This window comes from Nyctereutes procyonoides, unplaced genomic scaffold (assembly GCF_905146905.1).
Source record: "Nyctereutes procyonoides isolate TBG_1078 unplaced genomic scaffold, NYPRO_anot_genome, whole genome shotgun sequence".
NCBI lineage: Eukaryota > Metazoa > Chordata > Mammalia > Carnivora > Canidae > Nyctereutes > Nyctereutes procyonoides.
The window spans coordinates 16363141-16389295 of NW_026575041.1; the positions used below are offsets into that span (position 1 = coordinate 16363141).

The 26155-nt window shown below is 37.5% G+C and overlaps 1 protein-coding gene across 1 annotated transcript in view; it reads left to right on the forward strand.

The window, feature by feature from the left end:
* The first annotated feature begins 22453 nt into the window (after positions 1-22453).
* Positions 22454-26155, forward strand: part of TYR (tyrosinase) — a 95681-nt gene continuing 91979 nt past the window's right edge. The window contains exon 1 of the mRNA XM_055320654.1: positions 22454-23360. Within this exon, the coding sequence (XP_055176629.1) occupies positions 22542-23360 (819 nt within the window). The 5' untranslated portion in view covers positions 22454-22541. The remainder of the gene's footprint in view (positions 23361-26155) is intronic.

Below are 26155 nucleotides of genomic sequence, written 5' to 3' on the forward strand. Positions count from 1 at the left end.
GCTCAATCCCACAACCTGGAGATCGTGACCTGAGCCAAAACCAAGAATTGGTCGCCAGCTGAATGAACCACCCAAGCACCCCTATATAATATTTATACTGGTCCCCCCCAAAAAAATCTGTACTTCGAAATATAGGGTGTTTATACCGAATGAAAGGTACACAAAACTGATTTGGGTGAATAGGAAATGAGCCAAGAGTCACTTGACTCTTGAAAATGGACACCATGTCTTAAGAAAATTCTTTTAGCCTGAATAGGCATGAACATTTTTCTGAGAGAGACACAGAAAGACAAAAACAGAGGGGCACTACGACCCAGCAATTGCACTGTTGGGGATTTACCCCAAAGATACAGATGCAGTGAAACGCCGGGACACCTGCACCCCGATGTTTCTAGCAGCCATGTCCACAATAGCCAAACTGTGGAAAGAGCCTCGGTGTCCACTGGAGGATGAATGGATAAAGAAGATGTGGTTTATGTATACAATGGAATATTCCTCAGCCATTAGAAACGACAAACACCCACCATTTGCTTCGACATGGATAGAACTGGAGGGTATTATGCTGAGTGAAGTCAGTCAGTTGGAGAAGGACAAATATTATATGGTCTCATTCATTTGGGGAATATAAAAAATAATGAAAGGGAATAAAGGGGAAAGGAGAAAAAAATGAGTGGGAAATATCAGAAAGGGAGACAGAACATGAAAGACTCCTAACTCTGAGAAACGAACTGGATGGGGGGGGGGAGGGGAGGTCGGGGGGTGGGGGTGACTGGGTGACGGGTACTGAGGGGGGCACTTGATGGGATGAGCACTGGGTGTTATTCCATATGTTGGCAAATTGAACACCAATAAAAAATAAATTTATATTTAAAAAAAAGTAAAAAAAAAACAGGGGCATAGCAACACAGTGTCATAGTAGTGACAATCTTTTTTTTTAAGATTTTACTTATTTATTCATGAGAGACAGACAGAGAGAGAGAGAGAGAGAGAGAGAGAGGCAGAGACACAGGCAGAGGGAGAAGCAGGCTCCATGCAGGGAGCCCGACGTGGGACTCGATTCCGGGATCCAGGATCAGGCCCTGGGCTGAAGGCTACACTAAACCACTGAGCCAGCCGGGCTGCCTTAGTAGTGACAATCTGTCCCGGGTCACGGAGACAGATACGGTGGAATCTAAATTTTGAAAAGCTTAAAACACTTGTAACAGACAACTAGTCAAGGAGGAAGAATTTGTTGTCTGCAGGACACTGTTTATTCTCTGTATTACATCCCTGTTGGTTCACAACTGACCCATACACAGAGAGAACAAGGAGAGGCAGAAGAGACAGACCACTCCAGATTAGTAGGAAGCAGGTGTTGTAAGCAAGGAAATTTATGAGGCACCTTTCGGCAGTCACAGATGAGTAGATCATTGCATCTGAGTACCAGAGCCTTAAAAGTTTATATAGACACCTTGATGAAGTTGAGTCATGTGTACTGTCTGGATAGTTTCAAAAACACATTACCCTCTCAAGGCTGCATCTCTCAAATGGCTCTGGCTGTTGGAACTGTGAGCAGAGCACCCCTTCCAAGTGCTGCAGACGGAGGTGAGGTGAAGTCCTGCTGCAAATCAACTGGCAGGCACGTCTTCTAGATGACCTCCCCCAACAATCCCTGTAGTACCTCTCATGGTATGAGGGTGGGAAGGATTGGTGCTCAACAAGTTTAAATGAAGAGACTTTGTTTCCTCTTTTTAGGGAAAGTTGCTATACTCTAGAGTTGTTTGTTTCTTTTCTTTTTTTAATTTCTCTTCAACCTGGAAAAATTTTGAATGATAAAATAATCTGAATCAAAGCCAGTTCCACAGCCTTATATTTTCTCAGATGGGCCTCTGATCTGAGGGACTCGCAGGAAGATTTTGAAAGAATGAGGGAGAATCTGTGTGATATTGTTTTATAAGAAATATATATTTGGTCTTCTATGGTTCCCGGCTCACAGATCCTAAAACCCCCGGTATTTCTGAAGTGATGAGAATTTAAGGTTGTCTTTTATATTATGGCAATAAGGTGACTTATGGACCTAGAGATGAGGGCTGGTCACCAGAGGAACTAACCATGTGATTACAGGGTCAGAAATTTCAGTCCTAATCCCTGACCTCCAAGGAGAGGGAGAGAGGTTGAAGGTGCGATCCTTCCTCAGTGGCCAATGACTAAATCAATTATGCTTACGTAATGAAGCCTCCATAAAAACCCAAAAGGATAAGTTTCAGAGAGCTACTGGGTTGGTGAACACATGGATTTTTAGGGAGAGTGGCATGCCTGGAGAGGGCATGGAAGCCCTGTGCCTTTTCCCCACACCTTGCCCAATGCATCTCTTCCATCTGGCTATCCTTAAGTTATATCCTTCCATAATAAACTGGTGATCTAGTAAGTATAATGTTTCTCTGAGTTCTAGGGACAGCTCTAGCAAATTAATTGAACTGAGGAGTTTTTAGGAATTTCTGATTTATAGAAAATCAGAAATTGGCATCCCAGGTTGGAAGGGATCTTTGAAGCCTCTAATTTGTAACCAGCCAGTCAGAAGCCAGGTAACAGCTTGGGTTTGCTACTGACATCTGAAGTGACATGGGGGTAACTGGGGCACAGTGACAGTCTTGCAGTCAATTTGTAGAATCTGATGGTATTTCCAGGTAGATAGTCTCAGAATTGAGCTAAATTCTGGGACACCAGTGAGGTGGTGAAGCCCCTCTAAACACACACATAGGAATTGGATCCAGGCACTTAATTTAGTATGCCCTTTTGACAATGCAATTCAGATCAACAGGAGTTGGTGGTAATTGTGATCCTAACCTGTTTTACAACTCTCATTCTCACTGTCTCAGAACACAGGTAAATAAGCTTAAGACATGTATCCATGTATCAATACACCATTCCTTCTTGTGGCTGAATAGTATTGCAATATAGGGATATACCACATTTATTTATGCATTCATTTGTTGCTGGACATTTTTTTCCTACTTTTTGGCTATTATGAATAATGCTGTTGTAAATGCTCCCATACATGATTTTGTGTGAACATCATATGTTTTCATTGTTGACATTGTTGGGTAACTCTATGTTTAGTGAAAACATTATGCTAAGTGAAAAAACCCAGTCATAAAAAAGCGACTATATAACTCCACCTATTTCGAAGTACAGAATAGGAAAATCTACAGAGACAGAATGTATATTAATGATTGTGTAAGGCTGAGAGTAAAGGAGAGACAAGGGAGAATAATAGCTAAAGGGTAAGGGGTTTCTTTTGGACATGACAAAAATGTTCTAAAATTAACTGCGATGATGCTTGCACATATTTGTAAACATATTAAAAACCAATAGAGTACACTTTAGGTTAATTATATAGTATGTGAGTTGTATCTCAATAAAGCTATTAAAGATGAATTAGAAAACACATTCATATAAAACTCAAAAAAAAATGTATGTGAGAGCATTTTGTCTTACCCAGAACCATCTATCCATGTTTGACCCTGGTTATTCCTTCTAAGCAATCCTAGGTTGGTATAAATGAGGCTACTCTGTGCTTGCCACTGTTAGGGCTCCAGATTTATATATTTCATGACTATCTTTACATTAGATTGTTATCCCTTTAGGAAGTGAAGTAATATCATACTAATAATTATTTCCCCAGGGCCAGACACAGAGGCTAGAACATAACAGAGAAAAAATAAATATGTTATATGGACAAATACCTCAAATCATTTTTCCCCACTGGAGAGTTAGAGAGTTCTTGTAAGGAAGCATACAAGAAGGTTTTATTTGGACCTGCCAATTCTGTTAAGTGACAATTTAGATTTCTCATTGAAAGTGGTACTTGGCTAGCAAACTTCAGACACAGCCTCTTAAACCTACCACCAAAATACTTATAAGGACATGGATAAAGACAAAAATTCACACCATCATTTAAATGGACACTGACAGTTTAAGAGCTAAGAATTTCCACTAATTATAACTGATAGAGCAGATTAAAATAAGTCAATACTCATACAAACAGACATCAGTAAATGTCCTGTTCTTGAATCATCTTTTCAGGTAGAAGAGTCCTATCCATATGAAAGAAGTTAGGTATTGATTTAGAATTCTACTGAGAGATCCAGGTTTTTGTCAACAGGAAAATGAGCCACCACCTCTGCTGTCTTTTCAGGGATGCCATGTTTAATGGGCAAGATTACTATTCCATGTTCCACATCTCCAAATAGGAAAACATCCATAAAGATATAGCAGTTCAAGGACATGCAAGGAGGAACTGCTGGTATTTACTTGCCTGTTACGCATATATAACTGAGTCACTTTGTGGACAGTTTTAGAGACTTGGCATTCCTTCAAGCAACCTGAAGACTGATGTCAAAATTTCAGAAAAACAATATATATATATATATACATATATATGTATATGTATATATATATATCTTTAAGTACTTTAAAGAGGCAACAAAAGGGAATTACTTTGCAAGACTTCATAACCACTTTTTTTTTTTTTACCAAAAATTTCTCAAAAAACCTTCTTAGTAAATGTTTAATGATGTTTCTCATTTTCTCTCTCCTACAAACTCTTTGCACAATTCGGTTTCTTCCCATAAAGACCAAAAGAACCTTGAATGAATCCTAACAGATAAAATGAGTTATCTGTAAAGAAATAAAAGTGAAGCTGGCCTCGCTCTTCTCTGTAAAACCCCCCTGTCTGAAGTTTAAAAGGATACCTATCTTTACATTTTGATGGAGAAAGCTTTAGAAATTAAGAGTTACTGGAAAACAAAATACTGTTTCTATCAAGATCATGGTTACTGTTCCCTCCTTGCTTTTGTCTGTTTCACACTAGAGATTTATTCAGGTATTATGTGATTTTGGCGCATACTTCAACTTGAATAATTAAAAAGCTTATTAGAAAACATCGGTGAGGGGAGGTGGTGGCAGCTTGTAGACTATAGGTTTAAACGTAGGGAGGTCTGAAGAAGATACTTCATTTGGAAAACAGGTTATTTTCTAGGACTGGTCAGATTTCTCAAAGAAAACTTCCAATCTCCTTCCCAAAAGAAAACCACCAAAACAGCTGCTAGGAATCTAGGAACCAAGTTGGAGATGAGAGTTGATATTTGGGGTCTCATTTTTCCGTATGTAGATGGACTCTTTCCCAGTCCCTCCATTTCCAATGCGGTACTCCCACCTTCAACCATGGGCTTCATCCCTTAATGCAGAGACTGCAGGGACTCTTCTCAGAGAGTGGTCTGCTCTTCTCTGCAGGCAGGGCAGCAGAGCCCAGAGAAGACATTCTCTCAGAAATGTCTTAGAGTACTTGGAATTAGACCACTTCTTCAAAAGACTTTCGATTAATCATACTGTTTTCCTTTTTCCCTCCCTGTGCACTTCCAGAGATAAACTGTGTTGCCAGTTACTGAGACTTCCAGAATTTCTGCAGTACATACTGCATGGTTTTGTGGATTTCTGCTCTCTGGTTTAGGATTCAGATTGGTCCGACTTGGTCAGGCAGTTGCCTTGACCATCCACTCTTCACGTCTCATCTTCCCAGGCATGTTTCTGTCTCCTTTCAGCCATGTCGTTGTGAGTTTATTCATTTAAGATTCCTCTTTATCACTTACTTATTTAATCTTAGCAGGATGTAAACTAAGTGTGTTCTAACCAAATCTATTAATGAATTTATAATTTTATTTATTTATTTTTCTTTTAAAAGATTGTATTTATTTATTCATGAGAGGCACACAGAGAGAGAGGCAGAGACAGACAGAGGGAGAAGTAGCTTCTCTCAGGGAGCCTGATGTGGGACTCAATCCCTGGACCCAGGATCATGCCCTGAGCCAAAGGCCAATCCTCAACCACTGAGCCACCCAGACGTCCCGAATTTATAATTTTGAATTATGGCTAAGATGAATCCTAGTTGGTCATAATTACTTTGCTAATTTTTTAAAAGATCTTATTTATTTAATCATGAGAGAGGCAAAGACATAGGCAGAGGGAGAAGCAGGCTCCCTGAGAGGAGCCCGATGGGGGACTCGATCCTAGGACCCCAGGATCATGACCTGAGCTAAAGGCAGATGCTCAACCACTGAGCCACCCAGGTACTCCACTTTGCAAATTTTGTTTGCAGATTGAGATTTTTGCCATTGTATCCACAAGTGATATTCCCCTATTGTTTTACTTTCTCAGATTATCTGTGTTTGGTTTTGAATAGGGTGAATGGGACTCATCAAGTTAGAGCACTGTATCCCGTTTTTATTATCTGCAAGGGATGAATATGGGAATATGTATTCCCAGATGTTTTGAAAAGATAGAACTGTAAACCCACCTGGGAATGTTGCCTTTTGCAAATACATAGATGTTTTATTACTGACCAAGTTTCTTTAATAGTTTCAGGGTTTATATAGATTTACTATTTCTAATAAAGTCAGTTTTGTTAATTATATTTTCCCCTAAAAGCATACATTTCATTTAAGAATTTAAACTTTTTAAAAATATGTATTTTTTAAAGATTTATTTATTTATTTGGTCATGAGAGACACAGAGAGAGAGAGGTAGAGACACAGGCAGACGGAGAAGCAGGCTTGTTGCAGGGAAGCCCAATGCGGGACTCAATGGTAGGACCCCGGGATCAGGACCGGAACTGAAGGCAGATGCTAAACCACTAAGCCATCCAGGCGTCCCTAAAAGGATTTATTTATATTTTTTATTATTTTTTTACTTTTTAAATTATTTTTTTGGTATGCTATTTATTTATTTACTTATTTATTAAATTTTTTAAATTGGAGTTCAATTTGCCAACATATAGCATAATGCCCAGTGCTCATCCCACCAAGTGCCCCCCTCAGTGCCCATCACCCAGTCACCCCAGCCCCCCGCCCACCTCCCCTTCTACTACCCCTTGTTCATTTCCCAGAGTTAGGTGTCTCTCCTGTTTTGTCACCCTCTCTGATATTTTTTTTTTCCTCTCTGATATTTTCACTCATTTTCTCTCCTTTCCCTTTATTCCCTTTCACTAATTTTTATATTCCCCAAATGAATGAGACCATATAATGTTTGTCTTTTTCCGATTGACTTACTTCACTCAGCATAATACCCTCCAGGTTCCTCCATGTCGAAGCAAATAGTGAGTATTCATCGTTTCTAATGGCTGAGTAATATTCCATTGTATACATAGACCACATCCTCTTTATACATTCATCTTTCCATGGACACCGAGGCTCCTTCCACAGTTTGGCTATTGTGGACATTGCTGCTATAAACATCGGGGTGCAGGAGTCCCAGCGTTTCACTGCATCTGTATCTTTGGGGTAAATCTCCAGCAGTGCAATTGCTAGGTCTTAGGGCAGATTTATTTTTAACTCTTTGAGGAACCTCCACACAGTTTCCCAGAGTGGCTGCATCAGTTCACATTCCCACCAACAGTGCAAGAGGGTTCCCCTTTCTCCACATCCTCTCCAGCATTTGTTGTTTCCTGCCTTGTTAATTTTCACCATTCTCACTGGTGTGAGGTGGTGTGATCTCATTGTGGTTTTGATTTGTATTTCCCTGATGGCAAGTGATGCGGAGCATTTTCTCATGTGCATGTTGGCCGTGTCTATGTCTCCCTCTGTGAGATTTCTGTTCATGTCTTCTGCCCATTTCATGGTTGGATTGTTTGTTTCTTTGCTGTTGAGTTTAATAAGTTCTTTATAGATCTTGGATACTAGTCCTTTATCTGATATGTGATTTGCAACTATCTTCTCCCATTCTGTAGGTTGTCTTTTAGTTTTGTTGACTGTTTCTTTTGCTATGCAAAAGCTTCTTATCTTGATGAAGTCCCAATAATTCATTTTTGCTTCTGTCTTTTTTGCCTTCATGGATGTATCTTGCAAGAAGTTGCTGTGGCCAAGGTCAAAAAGGGTGTTGCCTGTGTTGTCCTCTAGGATTTATATATTTTAGAGAGGGAGGTGGGGAAGGGAAGAGGGAAAGAGAAACTTTAGCAGACTCCTCACTGAGCCTGACACGGGGCTTGATCTCAAAATCCTGAGATCATGACATGAGCCAAAACAGAGAGTCAGACACTTAACTGACTGCACTCAGGAGCTTCTAAGACTTTATATTTTAATCATAATTTTTAATAGAATTATTCTTATAATTTTGTTTAATGCCCTTGCATCTGTAGTTATGCTACCTTTATAATTTAATAGAGTTAATTTGTCCTTTCTCTTGGGCTTCTTATCAATCTCCTCAGAAATTTAACTATTTTATTAGTTCTCAAAAAAACGAGATATTTTTTATTGTTTCATTGTTCTAAAAATCATGAATTACATTATTTGTTTCTTGTATTTTCTTTGGTTTCTGCTTTTTCCTCTAACTTCTTGAACTGAACACATATCACTAAGTTTTAGTAATACCTCTATTTGTAACATATACATTTCAAACCATAAATTTTATTTGTATTTATTTTATTTCTGCATCCTCCAGGTTTTGTGACATACAGTTTGCGTGTGTTTAATTCTAAGTATATTTTAATGCCTCTTTGATTTCTTCTATGAGTTAAATATTGATTAATATATCGGGTGTGATTTTGGCTTTTTGTTACTAATTACTACTTTTATTGCAATATGGTCAAAAAAGACATCTGTGTAACTTTGTCCACTCAGTATTTGTTGAGATTTAATTTTAACTATTAAAAATGTTTCATGTTTTTTTAAAAAGATGAACTTTGTTGTAATGGTTTCTCAGAAATCCCCGTTACAATTTTGGACATTTCAACAAGAAACGTTCAATTCTGGCAGTGCTTACTTCATAAATTTGGGGGAATATAAAAGTACAGAGGGGGGAGCAGGGTGGTTCAGTCATGATCTCGAGGTCCTGGGATTGAGCCCTGTATCAGCCTGTGCACTTGATGGGGAGTCTGCCCGAGATTCTCTCTGCCCCTCCCTACCTGTGTGCAATCTGGCAAGCACGCTCTCTCTCTCTCTCTCATAACTAAATAAATCTTTACCAAAAAAAAAAAAAAGTTCAGAGTTTGTATGTTGCTATAAAGTTTTAGAATTAAGCAACAAAAATGCCACAATTAAAATTTATATTATTCAAATAAGATGTGTTTCTAAATAGAAATAAATAGCCTTAAATTTATATGGTAGGAGACTGTTCCTTTTATTATCAATTATAGGTTTCTTCACCTTTACTACATCTTTTGGGCTTGAAATCTATTTTATCTGGTAATAACAAAGCTACAGAAGATTTATTTTGGTTAATAATTTCCTGTTTTTTTCTTCTGTTTCAACCTTTTGGTGCCTCTACATTTGGGATCTTGTTTGGGGCAACGAATATGTGAATACAAATTCAAAAAAAAATTAGCTTTCTAGTAAATGAATTGGTCTTCCAATCTTTAAGTGTTAGCTCTTTATCCTTAAAGCTTTTAGTTTAAAGTCTGCATTGTTGTTTTTTAATACTATAGTTCTACCTCAGTTTTAAACCACTCAAATTACTCAATATTGTTTTTAACGTTATAGTCAGTGTATTTATAATTTCCCACATCTTTACCCACTTACATTTGCTCACCATTCCATCTTTCTGGATTTTTTTGATATACATAGTTTAGTCCCTCTTTCACTGAGAGGTTGTGAATAGTAAATCCTCTCAGTCTTTCCTTCCAAGTGTCTATTTAATTTCATTCTTATATCATAATACATTAAACTATGAAATTGTATGTTTGGGGACTCTTTTTTGTTAGTATTCTGCATATGTCTTTGTATTGTCTTCTGTACTTTATTATTGCCCAACTTTTAAAAAGATTAATGTCTTTTCTACCAGGTTCTTTTTTTAAGATTTGTGTTTTGCTTTGATTTTCTTTTGTTTTACCTTAATATTTTTGGAAGTCTATTTTATTGGCTCTGCTTGCAGCCCACTGTGCTTCTTAAATTGAGAACTAATGTTGTTCTACAACTCTGTAAAAGTTTCACTCACCAGGAGGTGTGATGTTTCATCCAACCTGTCCCTGAGGGGCAAATTTTCACACTGCTGACTTTGTACAAAGTTTCATCTCTCCTTTTATAGTCCTAAAGTCAAATCTCCTGCCCTACTTAGGTGTAAAAAGCTCATCTCTTAGCTTTAAGTGCATATCTGGTTTATTGTCTCTGTGGGCACTAAATGCAACAAATTGATAAATGACCACAATGGCTTTTGATTCTCTATTCATATTTGGAACTCAGGATTTCCCTTTCTGCCTTTTTTTCTTCTTTTTTTTCTTCTTCTCCCCCATCCTTCTACTCTTCCTTCTTTCTTTTTGACTTCTACCAATTAATTATTTTTAAAATACTTTTTTCAGAATTTAAATTTATTTTAAAGCATGCTGGAACTCTGCGGTTTTTTACTTCATATTTCTATAAATATATATTATACTTATAATCCAAAAAGGAAAAGGATAATAATCACACATATCCCTAGGAATCTAATAAAATAAAGCTTATAGCTGACATATTCTCTTAATTTTTATTAATTTAGATACTAAAAAAATATGATTTTCATTAAAAAAAATAAGTCCGCTAACAACTCTTGGCTGAAAAGATTCTAAACCATGAATTAGCATTGCAGACAGGTAGGCTAACTGAGGTAGGGTCTAGGCTGTCAGATTAAAGAAAATCTTCCCTTTCCGACAAAGACCTGATGTCTTTAGCTCACCCTTTGTAGAGTATGACCTTCTTTGGGCTTTACATTTAATCATTATTCCTCAATGAATTGAACTGAGTCATATAATTGGCATGAAACTCTGAAAGCTGTCAATGCTCTGTATATTCCTAGTTTATAAAAGAAGGGAAACAGGTTGGTTTTGTAGTCAGGCTATTGGGAAGACACAATTGAATTGAAATTGTGTATAACATGGTGCAGGTAGAAGTTCCTGCTCTTGGGGAACACTAGTAGATTTTTCCAGAGTTCCTCCTTCCCCAGAACTACTTTGCAAAATGAACTGGATGTGAGACATTTGCCTCATCTCCAGCTTCTTTCATTGTAACATAAGGCTAGGCTGCATCAGAGCTGTTTTTCTATGGCATAAAGCATATGTTTTCTCTATGTTTCAGAGCCTCTGATGATATGATTTAAATATGCCTTTATGTACAACAGCCATTTTCAAAGAGCTTTACACTTTGAGAAGTGATCAGAAAGAATGAGGTATTCTATGCCTGGGAATTTAGTTACAACTATAAAGTACTCAGAAGATCAGGAAAAAGTTTCTTAAACCCTTAGACCGTCTGATCCTCAAACATATAAAATAGAAATATTAGAATCTTAGTAGCACAGAGATATATTTATTACTAAGCTTAATTGTTAATAAATTGAGATAAAGTGTGGAAGAGAAATTGATAATCTAAAATTCTGTGTAATTCTTTCATATTCATCATCGAACTTTTTTTAGGACTGCATAATACAAGGAACAACTTGAAACTATATGAGTTCCACTTTTTGAACTTTACCTTTCACCTGGCATGTCCTCCAGGAAAGATTGTGTAATACATAAAGGGAAGAGTGTGTGGAATTTTTGAAGGGCTGGATAGAAACCTCTTGTTTTACAGATATCTAATTTAATTGTTACAATAATCCCGTTAACTAATTTTATTATCCCTATTTTACATACATACATAAACAAAAATAAAACAAAATAAATTGAAGCTCTAAATGAGGTCAATGGCTGGTATTTTTAAAAAAAAGCAACTTTGGTCTTGAATGATGGACTCTCTCTTTTTTTTTTAAGATTTTATTTATTTATTCATGAGAGACACAGAGAAAGAGAGAAAGTCAGAGACATAAGCAGAGGGAGAAGCAGGATCCCCGAGGGGAGCCTGATGCAGAACTCAATCCCAGGGCCCTGGGATCATGACCTAAGCCAAAGACAGGTGCTCAATCACTGAAGTACCCAGGCACCCTGGACTCCCTTGTTTTAAAGCCTATTTTTGTTTGCTTGCTTGATTTTGCTATGTATCATGATTGACTCTAAATAAAACACTATATTACTGGATAAAAGGAAGATGTTTGCAAAAATAATAGAGTTTCTGTTTAAGTGGTGAGGGGACCAAGCTATGGCAAATGTGCTATCACAGAACTTTCAGGCAAAAAGTCTTACTAATTCCCTTATAGACTGGGCATTATTGATTGACTCTTTTTCACATATGCAGTATTTATCATTGGCCTAGGCTGACAGCCACTGGAATGGCATAAAATCATTATACTGTGTTCATAATAAGGATTACATATTTTATAATGACAAAGCTACAGAATATTGGCCTAGTCCTTGATGGTGATGAATTGAGGACCAGTGGTGAAGGAACTGGGGTGCAATAATGAGGAAGCATGTTTTCTTTGTCATGGCTTTGCTGTATCTCTTTTTCTCTTATTTTCACCTAAAATAATCCTATCCGTTTGTTCACATGGGCCCTGATATCTCTACACCATGAAGTGTATGGTACTTAGTCTTTAACTCATCCTTATATCATGTCAGTTTTTCACACTGCCTATTATAGAAATCACATCTTCTCATTAATTCTGTTTTTCAACCATAATCAATTACTTGAAGTCCTAAATGCATCTTGTCATCTCTGTATTTTGCTGCTCCCTTATCTGGGCTATATTTTCTTCCTCTTCATTTGTTTGTTTATACCATTCTTCCTTCAAAGGTCAATCCAAGCATCATATCCCCCAGGAGGCTGCTTGACAATCTTGTCTCCCCAGGCCCCTTCACAGATGAGATAGTGAGATATGAAATGGAATACAAGTCTCCATCATGTTCGCCTAATTCCCTGTACACACGTAAATCCCAACATAGAGAGATGTGGTGAGAAGAACAGAAGTATCATAACTACACTGCTGTGTTCAGACTCTGGATCCATCACTTCTTAGGTACATGCCTTTGGGTAAGTTGTTCAAACTCTCTGAACTTCATTTTCTTTATTGGCAAGATAAGAACAATCATTTTATTCAAGTTTGCTGTAAAGATGAATGACATTATATGAAAGGCACAGAATAGGATTTAGGCTGGATATCATTCCTTTGGCCTCCCAGGTCCATTCTTTACCTCTCTACCTCATTTTGGGACACAAGAGGCTGACAATGAGAACTGCATTAATGGGCTTCTCGCCCCTCTGTTTTGAGCTTGATTTCACTCACAGAGATGCACAGATACAAAGATCAGAGGGCAGAAGGAAAGTGAAGTCAGGGGTCAAGGTATTTAGTCCCCAAGTCCTTTTTTGCTTTGTAGCCAGAGGTTGCCTGCATCCTTCTATAAGGCCACAGCTCCTGTCAGCTGGCTCAGTCAATACAGTGAACTCTGTGTTCCAGCAATTGTCCCTCCCCTTGCCTTTCATGTCCAGCATATTGCATTATCCCTTGTTCATTTTCTTTAACTCTTCTCCCCAAATTGTAAATAGGTCCTTTATTAAACCCTCCTCAAAAAGTCAGCTTGAGTGTGTCAGCTGTTTTCTGCCAGGACCCTGACAAATATTGCATTCAATATTATTAACAACGTGCACTTAACAAACTGTTCTGTAATTGTCTCTTGATTTCTCTGAATCCCTTGCCAGATCATGAACTACTTCAGAGCATCATGGTTTATTTGTCACTGTTATTTTCTGTTGTCACATACAGCGCTTGGCAAAATATAACCACTCAATAAATGTTGATTAATTAGATGAGGGAAGGGATGCATATTATTCTGACTCCTTAAGAGGACACTGACCTTTATTCTTCTGAGCACAGTGCTCCAAAATGAGTGATATAAATACATGTCTGCTATAATAAATGTGAATTTGTCCAGAAATCAGAGCTTAAGATGATTAAAAGGAATGTTTCAAGGCAAATTATTCTTGGGAACAGTCAACAGACTCAGGCTACATGCCATATGAAATTTGCTTCAAAGGATAAGCAGAACTGACTGAACTCTGGAGAGAGCACAAAAGTTGAGTTTGGGTAAGTATTTTCATAAATCCATACTTAATTTAAAAATCTATGTAGCCATTTGGAGAAAAGTGAGTTGGGAAGGGAAGCATTCTATAGATTATTTAGGTAAACATTTTTTTCAACCATTGTCTTGCATGGAACATTACTGTGGTGTATCCATTTGGGAATATACCACTTGAAGCATAATCACTAGGTTAATTCTTTTTTTCTCTTCACCATCAGAGGCATGCTAATTATGTTAATGTAGTGAGGATAAGAATAATTATGGGAATTACATTTTTAACTCTGTTCATCACAGGGATCATTGGGTACTCAAGAACAATAGGAGGATCTCAGGAAAAGGCAATAGAATTCAAATGGCCAATTAGAAATTCTGGGTTGGGAGGGGGGCTCTGAACCTGGATGAAATAGTTTGAACTTAAGGAGACTGAGTTTGTGGATGTATTTTGTTATCTAAAGCTATGAAAAAGCAGCATCATTCTAACAACCTTTGGCAGTACACCACACAGGCATTATCTCTTCCATTTTATAACTTCCATTTTATAGGCACTTCCAGAGCTGATGTGAACTAATCTGTGATCCAATGTTTTCCACCTTACCAGAATTACTCTTCCTATCCAGAGTTGACCAATTGTTTACCAGACTTTACTGTAGGCCCATTTATTGTAGGCTTTTTCCCAAAGCTTTTCTTCTAAGAGTTCTATGTGTTTATTTCTTATTATAATGAATGTAATTTATTTATGTTGTTTTTGGACTTTTATGAGATGCTTTTTGATAATAAGATTTACCTTTACTGATAAAACACTCAGGAATTGCTCATGTGAGCAATTTTTTGCTTTAAGCTCAATTTTTTGCTTTAAGCTCAATGTCCTCCTAGAGCCATCCTTGGTCTTAAAAGCACGCCCTAACCATTGGATGACATTGACTTTTTGGTGATTTCCAGCCCCTTAACTGCAGAACCTTTAGGGAAGCTAGTAATGTTTGGGGTGCTGCATGTCAAAAACACCCCATGTTTTGTGAAGACAGTAATTTCTGTGACTTAAACATATATGCTTAATGTTTTACAAATGCATGTACTCACCTACAAAAAGAAAATATGAGTTTATATGAGAGAATTACTAAACCAGTAGGTTTGTGTCATTATTTATGTTTAATAAATACTGAAAGACAATGTACTTTCTCCCAGAGGATCTGCACCATTTATTTACCATTTATTGAAAAGAAAACAAGTTTCTTTTCACTTGCAAAAAATGCTGTGCATTTTAGTTCTACATTTTGGTTCATCTACCAGGTCTTCTTTAATGGCACCAGAGATTGTGCTGTCTTTCTGTGGCCACCCTGCAATTGTGTCTTTGTACTAACCCACTTTCCTAATGTGTCTTAAATTATACCTTCTGTTCTTATAATGCAGATTTTGCTCTTTGTAAATGATATTTAGATAATTTTCAATAAAGATTTACTTGAAAGTGAAATATGCATTAAGCAATAGCTGAACTAGCTTTACATGTACAATTTTGCACATCAGGAAATGGACACACAAAGATTAAAACCCTATGCCTTTAGCAAAATTTATAGACAGTTCAACTGAAAAGAAAATAGGAGTCATTTGGCATTGTGGTGACCATGATTTACCTAACATCCAGTAGTTTTATAAGAACCAGTTTTGATGGGAGATTTAGTCTATGATTAAGGCAATCTATCACAAAAGAGCACCTTCAAATAGAGCAGAGGATGACTACGACTCATCTCTACTCTAGAAGCTTATCAAGGATATGGTCAAGTACCCAAGGATGATCCTCACAATAGCTATGAGAATATGATACAAGCAAAGTATGAAGTTAAGATGAAAATAAAAGCAGGATTAATACAATGAAGGGCAATCAGCAAGTAAATTTTTTTTGGGCATAGAAGATAATAAAACACAATATCTGTGAGATTTGGAATTATACAGATAAATATAGCCTCTGAGATTCACTAGTAGTTTCACCTTAAAGGCTAACCATAATTTTCTTAAGTAGCAAGGGTTATAATATGTACCTTGCAGGCTTGTGATAAGGATTAAATTGGGTGGGTGAAAAAAATTATATTTAATTTAGCCAACTGGACTGTTTAGATGATCCCACTTTTGCTGACAACATCTAAAACATCACAATCAGAAACACATCAAACATATGCTTTTTTTTTGTTCCTTAGGGGCTGATCCGAATGTTGATCTTGGCCATATTAATGTCATAGAGCTTCTTCACAGCCAGTTTGATCTGGTGTTTGTTGGCCTTGACAGCCACAATGAACACAAGTGTGTTGTTGTCTTCTATTTTCTTCATGGCTTATTCTGTGGTCAGGTGGGATCTTGATTATGGAATAGTGGTCAAACTTGTGTCTCCTGGGGGTGCTCTTTCCAGGATATCTAGGCTGCCTTTGGAGATGCAGTGTCTTCGGTCATGGGAAGGTAGGTGACATGCAGATCTTTTTTTTCTTTTTTTTTTTCTTGGCAGCTCTGGACACCTTTGGCACCACATTCTTGACCTTCACAGCCTTTGCTTTGGCTGTGGTGATGGCTTTGGGAGGACCAGGGGCTTCCTTCTTTGCTTTTGGCACCATCGTTGTGAAAAGTGAAGATTAAATCTTTAAAAAAAATTATATATAGAAAGCCTAGCCCAGAGACACCTGGGTGGCTCAGCAGTTGTGTCTGCTTATGGCTCAGGTTGTGATCCTGGAGTTCTGGGATCGAGTCCTGCATTGGGCTCCTGCAGGGAGCCTGCTTCTCCCTCTGCCTATGCCTCTGCCTCTCTCTTTATGTCTCTCATGAAGAAAGAAAGAAAGAAAGAAAGAAAGAAAGAAAGAAAGAAAGAAAGAAAGCCTAGTCCAAAGTAGATATTCAGTAAATAATGTTGCATGAAAATGACCATTGAAAAATCCTAGGTAAATGCTAGTCCTTTCTTGTCTATCATGTAGGCCTCTATCAGGATGCTGATAAATGTGTCCCTAACTCTCCCTGTCAGTCTCTCTTTACAGTGGGCCTTCTCACCCTCTTCAGTGTATAATGAGTTTATTGCTGGGTTCTGCTCTCCTGACTTAGTGCCTGACACTGCATTCAAAATGAGGGTTAATCTCATTCATATTTCTTCCCATACTTCTCAAAATCTGCCTTTCCTGTGCCCAGGATGGTACGATGTGATCTTAAAAGTTCATCCATTAGCTTAAAGTGTTAATGATTTATTAACACAGTATACTGGATACTGGTGCTCACTTTATTATTTATCTTATTCTGTATGTTTGAAATATTTTAGAATTTTAAAATACGTTTCACAAAATAAGGACAGTAAAAGAAGAAATAGATCTATCCATTTATCAATCCACCCCTTCTCTCTTTAATAATGATATATGTAAAGTACCAGGTACTTGATATGAAACCACATTTTTCCCTTCAAAGGATTCATGGTATAAGTTGATAGACCATTACAAGGTATTCTGTGAGTGCAATGACAAAGGTGAATCAAGGTTACAATGAGAGAATAGAAGAAAGTCTTCCCACCCATCCTTGGAAGAGTCCTATAGGAAGCAAAGGCTTGACATGTGAGCTGAATCTTTACAGTGTGACTAGATTATGCAAGTGAATCGAGAGAAGCATTCTTAGTAGGGGAAAGGGCATGTACTAAATTCAGAATCCTAAGGAAAGCAAGACATCTTGTTGCAATGGCAGAAGCTGAGTGTCTTAAAGAATAAGGTTTTAATTAGAGGAAAAAGGCAAATGAGGATACTGGTTAGAGAAGAAGGGGCCAATATATAATAATGATAATTATATCTAATTATATCTAATAAAATAGTTATTCCCTAGCTCTTAACATTGAAAAGTCCCAGAAGTAATGAGAACCCTATAGTGATGAACACCATAAGCACCCAATTTGTGGTTTTTAATAGTAACATTTATCATTTACTGAGTATTAATACATGTCAGAACTTGGATTGAGTGTTTAATACATATCATGTTATTTAAAACTCAAAAGCAACCTATGTGATGGGGCTGAACCCACTGAAGTCATGGGGTCTAAGACTATGACCTTGGGGCCTAAGACTGATAACTGGCAGAACTTGGATAAAAATTCAGTGACTCTAGAGCATCAAACACAGTTGAAGCCTGTTATTTATGCAACTTTGCTCCCCCCAAGTATCTACTATAGGTTCTTGGACATGGTGTATAATGAATATTTATTGAATAAATGAATGAGTCTAAAACTGTAGAGTTGACAGCTGCATATTTTTCCCTTCAACCCTACACATAAATACATGTAAATATAATGATAATAATCATTAGACAACATATCATAATGTCTACTAATTAACTAAATATTGAGGCAAAGATGCAATTTTTTAATTGAAGTGTAGTTATAAAGATGAATCAGTTTTTACCTCCAAAGGAAGCACAATACATAAACCAAGAATAATCAAATGCATAAAATTCTAGAAGTCATTATAATAGTGAAACAAATATATAGTTTATATTTATAGATTGTTAAGGCACTAAATCATTATTGTAAAAATTGATAAAGGACAAGAATCAAGCATTTACCCTACTTTCTTGTATAGGATGTATTTCAGAGTAACCAAATAACTGCTGAGGAAGAGTTATTCTTTACAAAAGAATTACAGTTAATAAGTGCAAATAGAATTACAAAATTCACTATTCTTATAATCTTTACCAAAATATTGGATATAGGAAACTATTATTAATGAATGATAAAAGTATGAGGTAAAAGTTTGTCAGAAAACTATATAATAGACATAATAGTCTGACATCACCTCAAACTACTGTTCAATTTAAAAAGTAATAGAACAAAAAGGAGACAACATGTTCCTCTGATGTCTTTAAAAAAGTAGTACATGACAACATCTGTGAAGAAATTCTTAACAAAAACAATAACAAAATTGACCCTGAACCTAATCAAATCTCTACATTAAATTCCCTAATTATAAAAAATGCAAGAGATTAATTATTGAAAATCCATGAAGTGACAAAAAATACAGGATAAAGAAGCATGTTAGACGATACTACAAAGACAAAATTTGTCATCTTTGAAAAGGTGTTTTACTGAGAGTTTTACTGAACAAAATCCAATTTCTTCCATAAGTAAGTTGCATTAAAAAAAAAAAAAAGATGAAAGGGCGCCTGGGTGACTCAGTTGGTTAAGCGTGGGACTCTTCATCTCAGCTCAGGTTGTGATCTCAGGATCATGAGATTGAGCCTCACATCAGGCTCTGTACTCAGCACAGAATCTGCTTGTCCCTCTCCATCTACACTTTCCCCTGCTCTCTCACGCTCTCTCTCAAATAAATAAAATCTTTTTTTTTTAAAAGATGAGAAACACAGATCTTTAAAAACAAGAAATATGTAAACCAAAAGCAATATATAGACCTTGTTTGGATATTCAAAAAATATGTTTAAGATAATTTAAGCAGATTGAGCATAGACTTAAAAACAGAAGATATTAAAGAATTATTACTCTGTCTTTCTGTCCGAGATGTTATACTGGCATTGTTAACTATGTATACTTAGACATTACAGGAAAGATATGCTACATGACATTTATTTTAAAATGCTAAAGAATTTTTTTTTCTTTTTATGTTGGTGGGACAGAAGAAACAATGCCTACAGAAAGATAATAGTGGTTAAGGTGTGACAATGAGTATATGCTAATTAATTATACATATATTTTTCTTTTTGAGTATATTTAACTATTCCCATAGTAAAATTTATTTTTTAAATAGTAGGTATTCAAATTGAGCTAATTATGTTACATACACTCAATAAATGGTAGCTACTGTTAAAACTGCAAGAAAAGAGGGCTAAAAAACAAAGCTGGGGAAGAAGGTTCAAACTATCATGAAATAAATGAGCAAAGGTAAATGATTAGAGTAAGGGAAAAAAGCAAGGTTGACTGGTCAGAACCAATGAGTGGGTGAGTGATCAATACAAACACCAGAAACCAGAGGATAATTGCTTATGGTTAGACTATACCTTAAACTCTCAAATTCAACAGGTCTAAAATTCAGCCCATACTCAATTTCTACAAACATTTTATTCACAATCTTCCTTATTTTAATTAGTGGCACAAGCTAGAAACCTGGATGTCAACCCCAAATCTCTTTCCTCTTCACCTCTCCTTTTGAATTCATCACCTATATATCTCTCAAATCCATTCACTTCTGTCCCTCTCAGGGATCATCACTCTAGTTCCAAGCCAAATTTCTTGCCTGAGTTACTGCAATAATCTCTAACAATTATTTGCAGGGTATTTAATAGGATAGGACACTTAAAAATTCTGTAAACTAGAGACACCTAGACAATGTATGTTTAGAGTTGAGGAAACAATCAGTTTAAGTGTGGTTTGATATCTAAGAAGTTTGTATTGACAATAAGAGTGTTATACATCTGGGCCAGAAAAGATGGTATTCTATATTTGGGAGTAGTAAAGAGGTCTGTCAAGTTAAAGAAATCACTTTTGTGAAGGAAATTAAGAGGACAAAGTAAATTTTTGCCATTTGTCTAAGCATGCTTGGAAGGCTAATAAAACAAACCTGGGAGAAGAGACCCAGAAGCTTAGCAGAGTGATGAAGGCTTTATAAGTTATTCACTGGGAAGCCTGGTAGGGGGGCAAGTGTAAAGCAAAATTCTTAATTAAATTGAACATTAGAAGTTGAATTCTGTCTGCAAGTAGATGGAACAGAATTACAAAAGGCCACATGCAGTTATAAGTAATACAGAACCAAGACTCCCCAGGGGCAAGAAGCCCTGCGTTAATCTCTCCGTGGCTCTGAAAGGAGGAAGAAAAAAGATTAAGTCTCCTTGTGGAGATCATGTGATGACTTCCTGATCCCAGCCAGAGGCAGCATTTCCATGGAAACTTATTTTCTCTTCCTCTTCACCCACACAGTGCTCCTTCCACCTAAAAAGGCTGCTTTTGAGTCCCAAGAGAGTGGTATGGAGGCATTTTAATGTTTTTCTAAATAAGAAAAGTCCAGCAGAAAGGAGAAGAAAGCAGAGGCTGACCCTGCGACATCACGTGGAAAGTGAGGGTCTTCCCCAGAACCCTGCAGCTCAGGGACTAGACACTGCTGCTTTCCTCAGAGCTTTCACTTATGCTGGATTGGTCTGTGTGTGTAGGGGACCACCCAACTTCGAGCCTGGAACAGGATGAAAAAGGAAATCTCACAAGGACAGCTGTGGTTTGACTACTCTCACCCTCTAATTTTTCAGTTCATCTTAGTTTAAACCACTTTGTTTTTAGGTCCCTTCTTGGACTGGTCCAGGGTTTAATTTCCACTGGTGTGGGGAGCCTACCTGAATCTTGTTTCCCAACTCTGTCTGTAATTTCCCCCTGCCTGAAGGATTATCTCCAGTCTGTTTGTCTTTCTAATTTATGCCCCCCTTTAAGGTTTTATTCAAGGGACATGCTTTTAGTAAAATTTGAATACTGTTATCCAAAACTATGCAGTTCTTTTCAGTACCCTCAGTTCACAAAGATATCCTCTCCATTAAAAATCTGATCTACTTAACATCTGTACTGCTTATTTGAGAACTAGTGTAAATGGTAGAATTCGATTTTTCTACATTCATTTCCATTAATCTAGCTCACGATACACAGAGAAAGATTTCTGAATGTATATGACTAATGATTATTTGCTGAATAAATATATGAATACTATTCACTCACCCTAAAATGAGAATTCTTTTATAAGACCCTATAGTAGACAAAATTTCAAAACAATTTCTGATTTCTAGAGCTGATGGGTGAAACAGGCTGGCAATAGTATTTCAATAAAAAGAATTTATTCTGGAATATTAGCTGGTAGAAGTCTCCACAATAAAGCAGACCACCTCTCCCATCCTTAGGAATTGTCAGAAAATAAATGATTAGATTGCTAGCAAGTAGTCAACTGGATCAAGATAATCAGGGAGACATAGCAGAAAGATTTTTTCTTTAGATACTTTGTATGAAATAAATAAATAAGCTGCAATATAACCAGAGATAAGATCTAATCTCTAGGCTCTGAAAAACAATTCTTTCTGCATAGCTGAGTTCTGCAAATTCTGAGATCTACTTATGGGAGAAACAACTACCTTGCACCCATAATCTCTAACATTGCCTGAACTTTCTTAATAAGAGAAGCCCTATTCCTGATACCACCTCTCATTTTCCAATTCAAATCATCTTTTTTTTTCTTTTCAAATCATCATTAATCTCCTAGTCAACTAACTGGGTTTACTTATATCAGGCATACTACTACTACTACTACTAATAATAATAATAATAATAATAACCATGTGAATTAAACTATTAATGGTGAATAGTCTTTCTCACTTTAACATAGGCCTGTCCCACTGGTGGGATACGTGCCAGCTCCAAAGAAAAGTTAGTCATGTGGTTTTCAGAAGATGAAAGCTTAAGATAAAGCCTGAGAGTGATGTTGGAGGTGGGACTGGTATTATATAGGTCTTAGCCAAAACATGTGATAGTCACTGTAGGGGTTCCTGGAAAGAGAAGTGCATAGGTCAATTAACTGGCTCAAGCAGATCTGTGAGGACTAGAGGAAGAAGAATGCTCCTGGCTGCTTTGTGCTGTCTGCTGTGGAGTTTCCGAACCTCCACTGGCCATTTCCCTCGAGCCTGTGCCTCCTCCAAGAGCCTGATGGAGAAGGAATGCTGCCCACCATGGAGTGGTGATGGGAGTCCCTGTGGCCAGCTTTCAGGCAGGGGTGCCTGTCAGGACATCGTACTATCCAATGCCCCATTCGGGCCTCAGTTCCCCTTCACGGGGGTGGATGACCGGGAATCTTGGCCTTCTGTCTTTTACAATCGGACCTGCCAGTGCTTTGGTAACTTCATGGGATTCAACTGTGGAAATTGCAAGTTTGGCTTTTGGGGACGAAACTGCACAGAGAAGCGACTTTTGGTGAGAAAAAACATCTTTGATTTGAGTGTCCCAGAGAAGAACAAATTTCTTGCCTACCTTACTTTAGCAAAGCATACTACCAGCCCAGACTATGTCATCCCCACAGGTACCTATGGCCAAATGAGTAATGGGTCCACACCCATGTTTAATGACATCAACATTTATGATCTCTTTGTCTGGATGCATTATTATGTGTCAAGGGACACACTGCTTGGAGGGTCTGAAATCTGGAAAGACATTGATTTTGCTCATGAAGCCCCAGGTTTCCTGCCTTGGCACAGACTCTTCTTGTTGCTGTGGGAACAAGAAATCCAGAAGCTGACCGGGGATGAGAACTTCACTATTCCATATTGGGATTGGCGAGATGCTAAAAGCTGTGACATTTGCACAGATGAGTACATGGGAGGGCGCAACCCAGCAAACCCTAACTTACTCAGCCCAGCATCCTTCTTCTCCTCTTGGCAGGTAAGGCATCCTGGACATCCACTATCAGAGCATAAAAGAACCTTAGCAGTTGCTTCTTCAGGCAGGTCTTCATATGCCTCCTTCCCCATTTCTCCTGTCAAGAGTAGAAAAGACCCCTTATTAAAAGTTCTCAATGTACCTGTATTTTTTCTTTATAGCATACTTCACAATTATAATTGTATAGATATTTGTGTGTTTGTTTGTCTAATATCCTCTGCCAGGTTCCTAAACTCTAATAAATAAAAAGTATTTGGTTCATTACTGTATCTCTCACCAGCTAAGATGGTGTCTGGCAAGTGGTAAGGGCTCATTAAGTATTTGTTGAATGAATGGGTAAATAAATATTTAGGTGATTAAGTTAATAATGTAGGTTGGTGGGACATTTGGGTGGCTCAGTTGTTAAGCATCTGCCTTTGGCTCAGGTCATGATCCTGGGGTCCTGGGATCGAGTTCAGGCACCCCACAGGGACCCTGCTTCTCCCTATGCCTATGTCTCTGCCTCGCTCTCTGTCGCTCATGAATAAATAAATAAATTATTTTAAAAAAATCTAGGTCAATGTTTCTGAAATTTTCTTTTCTTTTCTTTTTTTTAAAACATTTTATTTATTCATTCATGAGAGACACAGGGAGAGAGAGAGAGAGGCAGAGACGCAGGCAGAGGGAGAAGCAGGCTCCATGCAGGGAGCCTGATGTGGGACTAGATCCCTGGTCTCTAGGATCAGGCCCTGAGCTGAAGGCGGTGCTAAACCGCTGAGCCACCCGGGCTGCCCTGAGATTTTCTTCACAATAAAATTCATACAGTGTATGAGTTACAAATCCCTGGTCCTAAGCCTTGGACCTAGTGATCAAAACTTCAGCAGAGGGTCCTTGGGAAGACATGTACTAATCATGTATGGTGATTATTATCATCAGGAAAATTGGGGGAATATTATTTAAATTAAACCTTTTTAATTTAAAGTATATGAGGACCCTGGGGCCCAAATAGGTAAATAATAAAAATAGCTAATTTATGCTGAGCATTTAGCATGTTTTTGAAGCCCTTTTGAAAGTGTTTCTGTATAGTAACTCTGTTAATACTTTTACTATCCCTTCCCTATGCTAAGGACTAAAACACTGAGGTATAAAAGTAACTTGTACAAAATCACAGAGCTAAAAACTGGCAGTCAGGTCAGGCTTGGGTGCCTGACCACCTATACTATTCTTAAGGATATGACTGCTCTGATGTCTTTAGCCAAAGGATCTGGCTTACTCCATTTCATCTTTTTTCATTAGGCTGCAGAAGAAATTAGCTTTTTTCCTAAATATGTGCAAACTTTAGAGGTACAAGATAAGGAATTGCAATTTTGAAATTTAATTTCTATTTTTCGTATTCTGAATTTTCTACCCTGGATTGGGGGAAAATGTGACCCAAAAAATATGCTTTTAATTATTTATCATTTTTAAACCATAAGGAGGAAGAAATGCTTTTCTGTCTGGATTCCAAACATTTCTAGTGCAGCACTTTTTACTAGCAGTACTTTATGGAAATAAGCTCAATGTTTAAATGAGATGAGAAGAATCTGGCATTTGCACCTTGCGCTCTGCATGTTTGAAGTGTGAATGGCTTCCTATCCTCCCTACTAAGTTCACACACCTTTCAAATGGACCCTACTGAAGCTCATTGAAAAATGGTCATGGTGTAATATCTTGGATCACTAATGCCAGCTATTTACCTAGAGGAATGAGTGTATTTATGCAGGAAAGTCTGGAAAAGATGAGCTTGAAAAAGAAATCTATTTCAATAAGCCTTCAGACCTCCTACCTTAATCTATACAGTGCAAAACTCTCATCTAGTTCTCTCATCCTCTGTTATTGCTTAAAATATTGCTAAGCGAGGATAGGGATTTTCAGGCTATTATAATGCTTTCCCTAACTGTACAGCTTCCTTGACCCAGAGAGTATGGTGGCTTATCTAAATATCCCAAAATGTTACAACACCCACACAGAAGCTTAATAGAAAGATACTAATTGATATTTAATTGCATGAGATATATGTTAGTTGGTGTTACTAGAATTATATGTGCATTTTTTCTTATAATGTTTTTAAAGATTTTATTCATTTATTCATGAGAGACAAACAGAGAGAGGCAGAGACACAGGCAGAGGGAGAAGCAGGGTCCCTCCGGGGAGCCTGATGTGGGACTTGATCCCAGGACCCCAGGATCACTCCCTGAGCTGAAGGCAGATGCTCAAACACTGAGCCACCCAGGTATCACTTTCTAGTTATTGTTGAGTGGAAAGTTTCTTGCCCTCTCCTTTTTTTCTTTACAATTATGGCCAATTTTATTTCTAAATAAATCTTTTTGAGTCTAGTGGGTAGACACTGGTCTGAACTTATGACATTAGGTTCCATATTATTCAATGATTAAACTGCTGTGTAGTAACTGGTGTTAAAAAATCATATTCAGAAACAGAGTGAACAAAGACCGTTGAAGGAAAACAAGCAAATGGTAGCTTAAATAAAAAGAAGGAAATGAAAGAGCATTTATGTCCATCTGCTATGAGTGGTATCACTGTGTGAAGTGACAGTCGCTGTTTCCATTTCTGGTAACTGTCCTTTAAAAATGAAGATCAGTTGTTTATATGCATTTAATTTAGTAGTTCTCGGTATCTAAATCACTTAGGGAGCTTAAAGAAAATTTCATGGGGATCCCTGGGTGGCGCAGTGGTTTGGCGCCTGCCTTTGGCCCAGGGCGCGATCCTGGAGACCCGGGATCGAATCCCACATCGGGCTCCCGGTGCATGGAGCCTGCTTC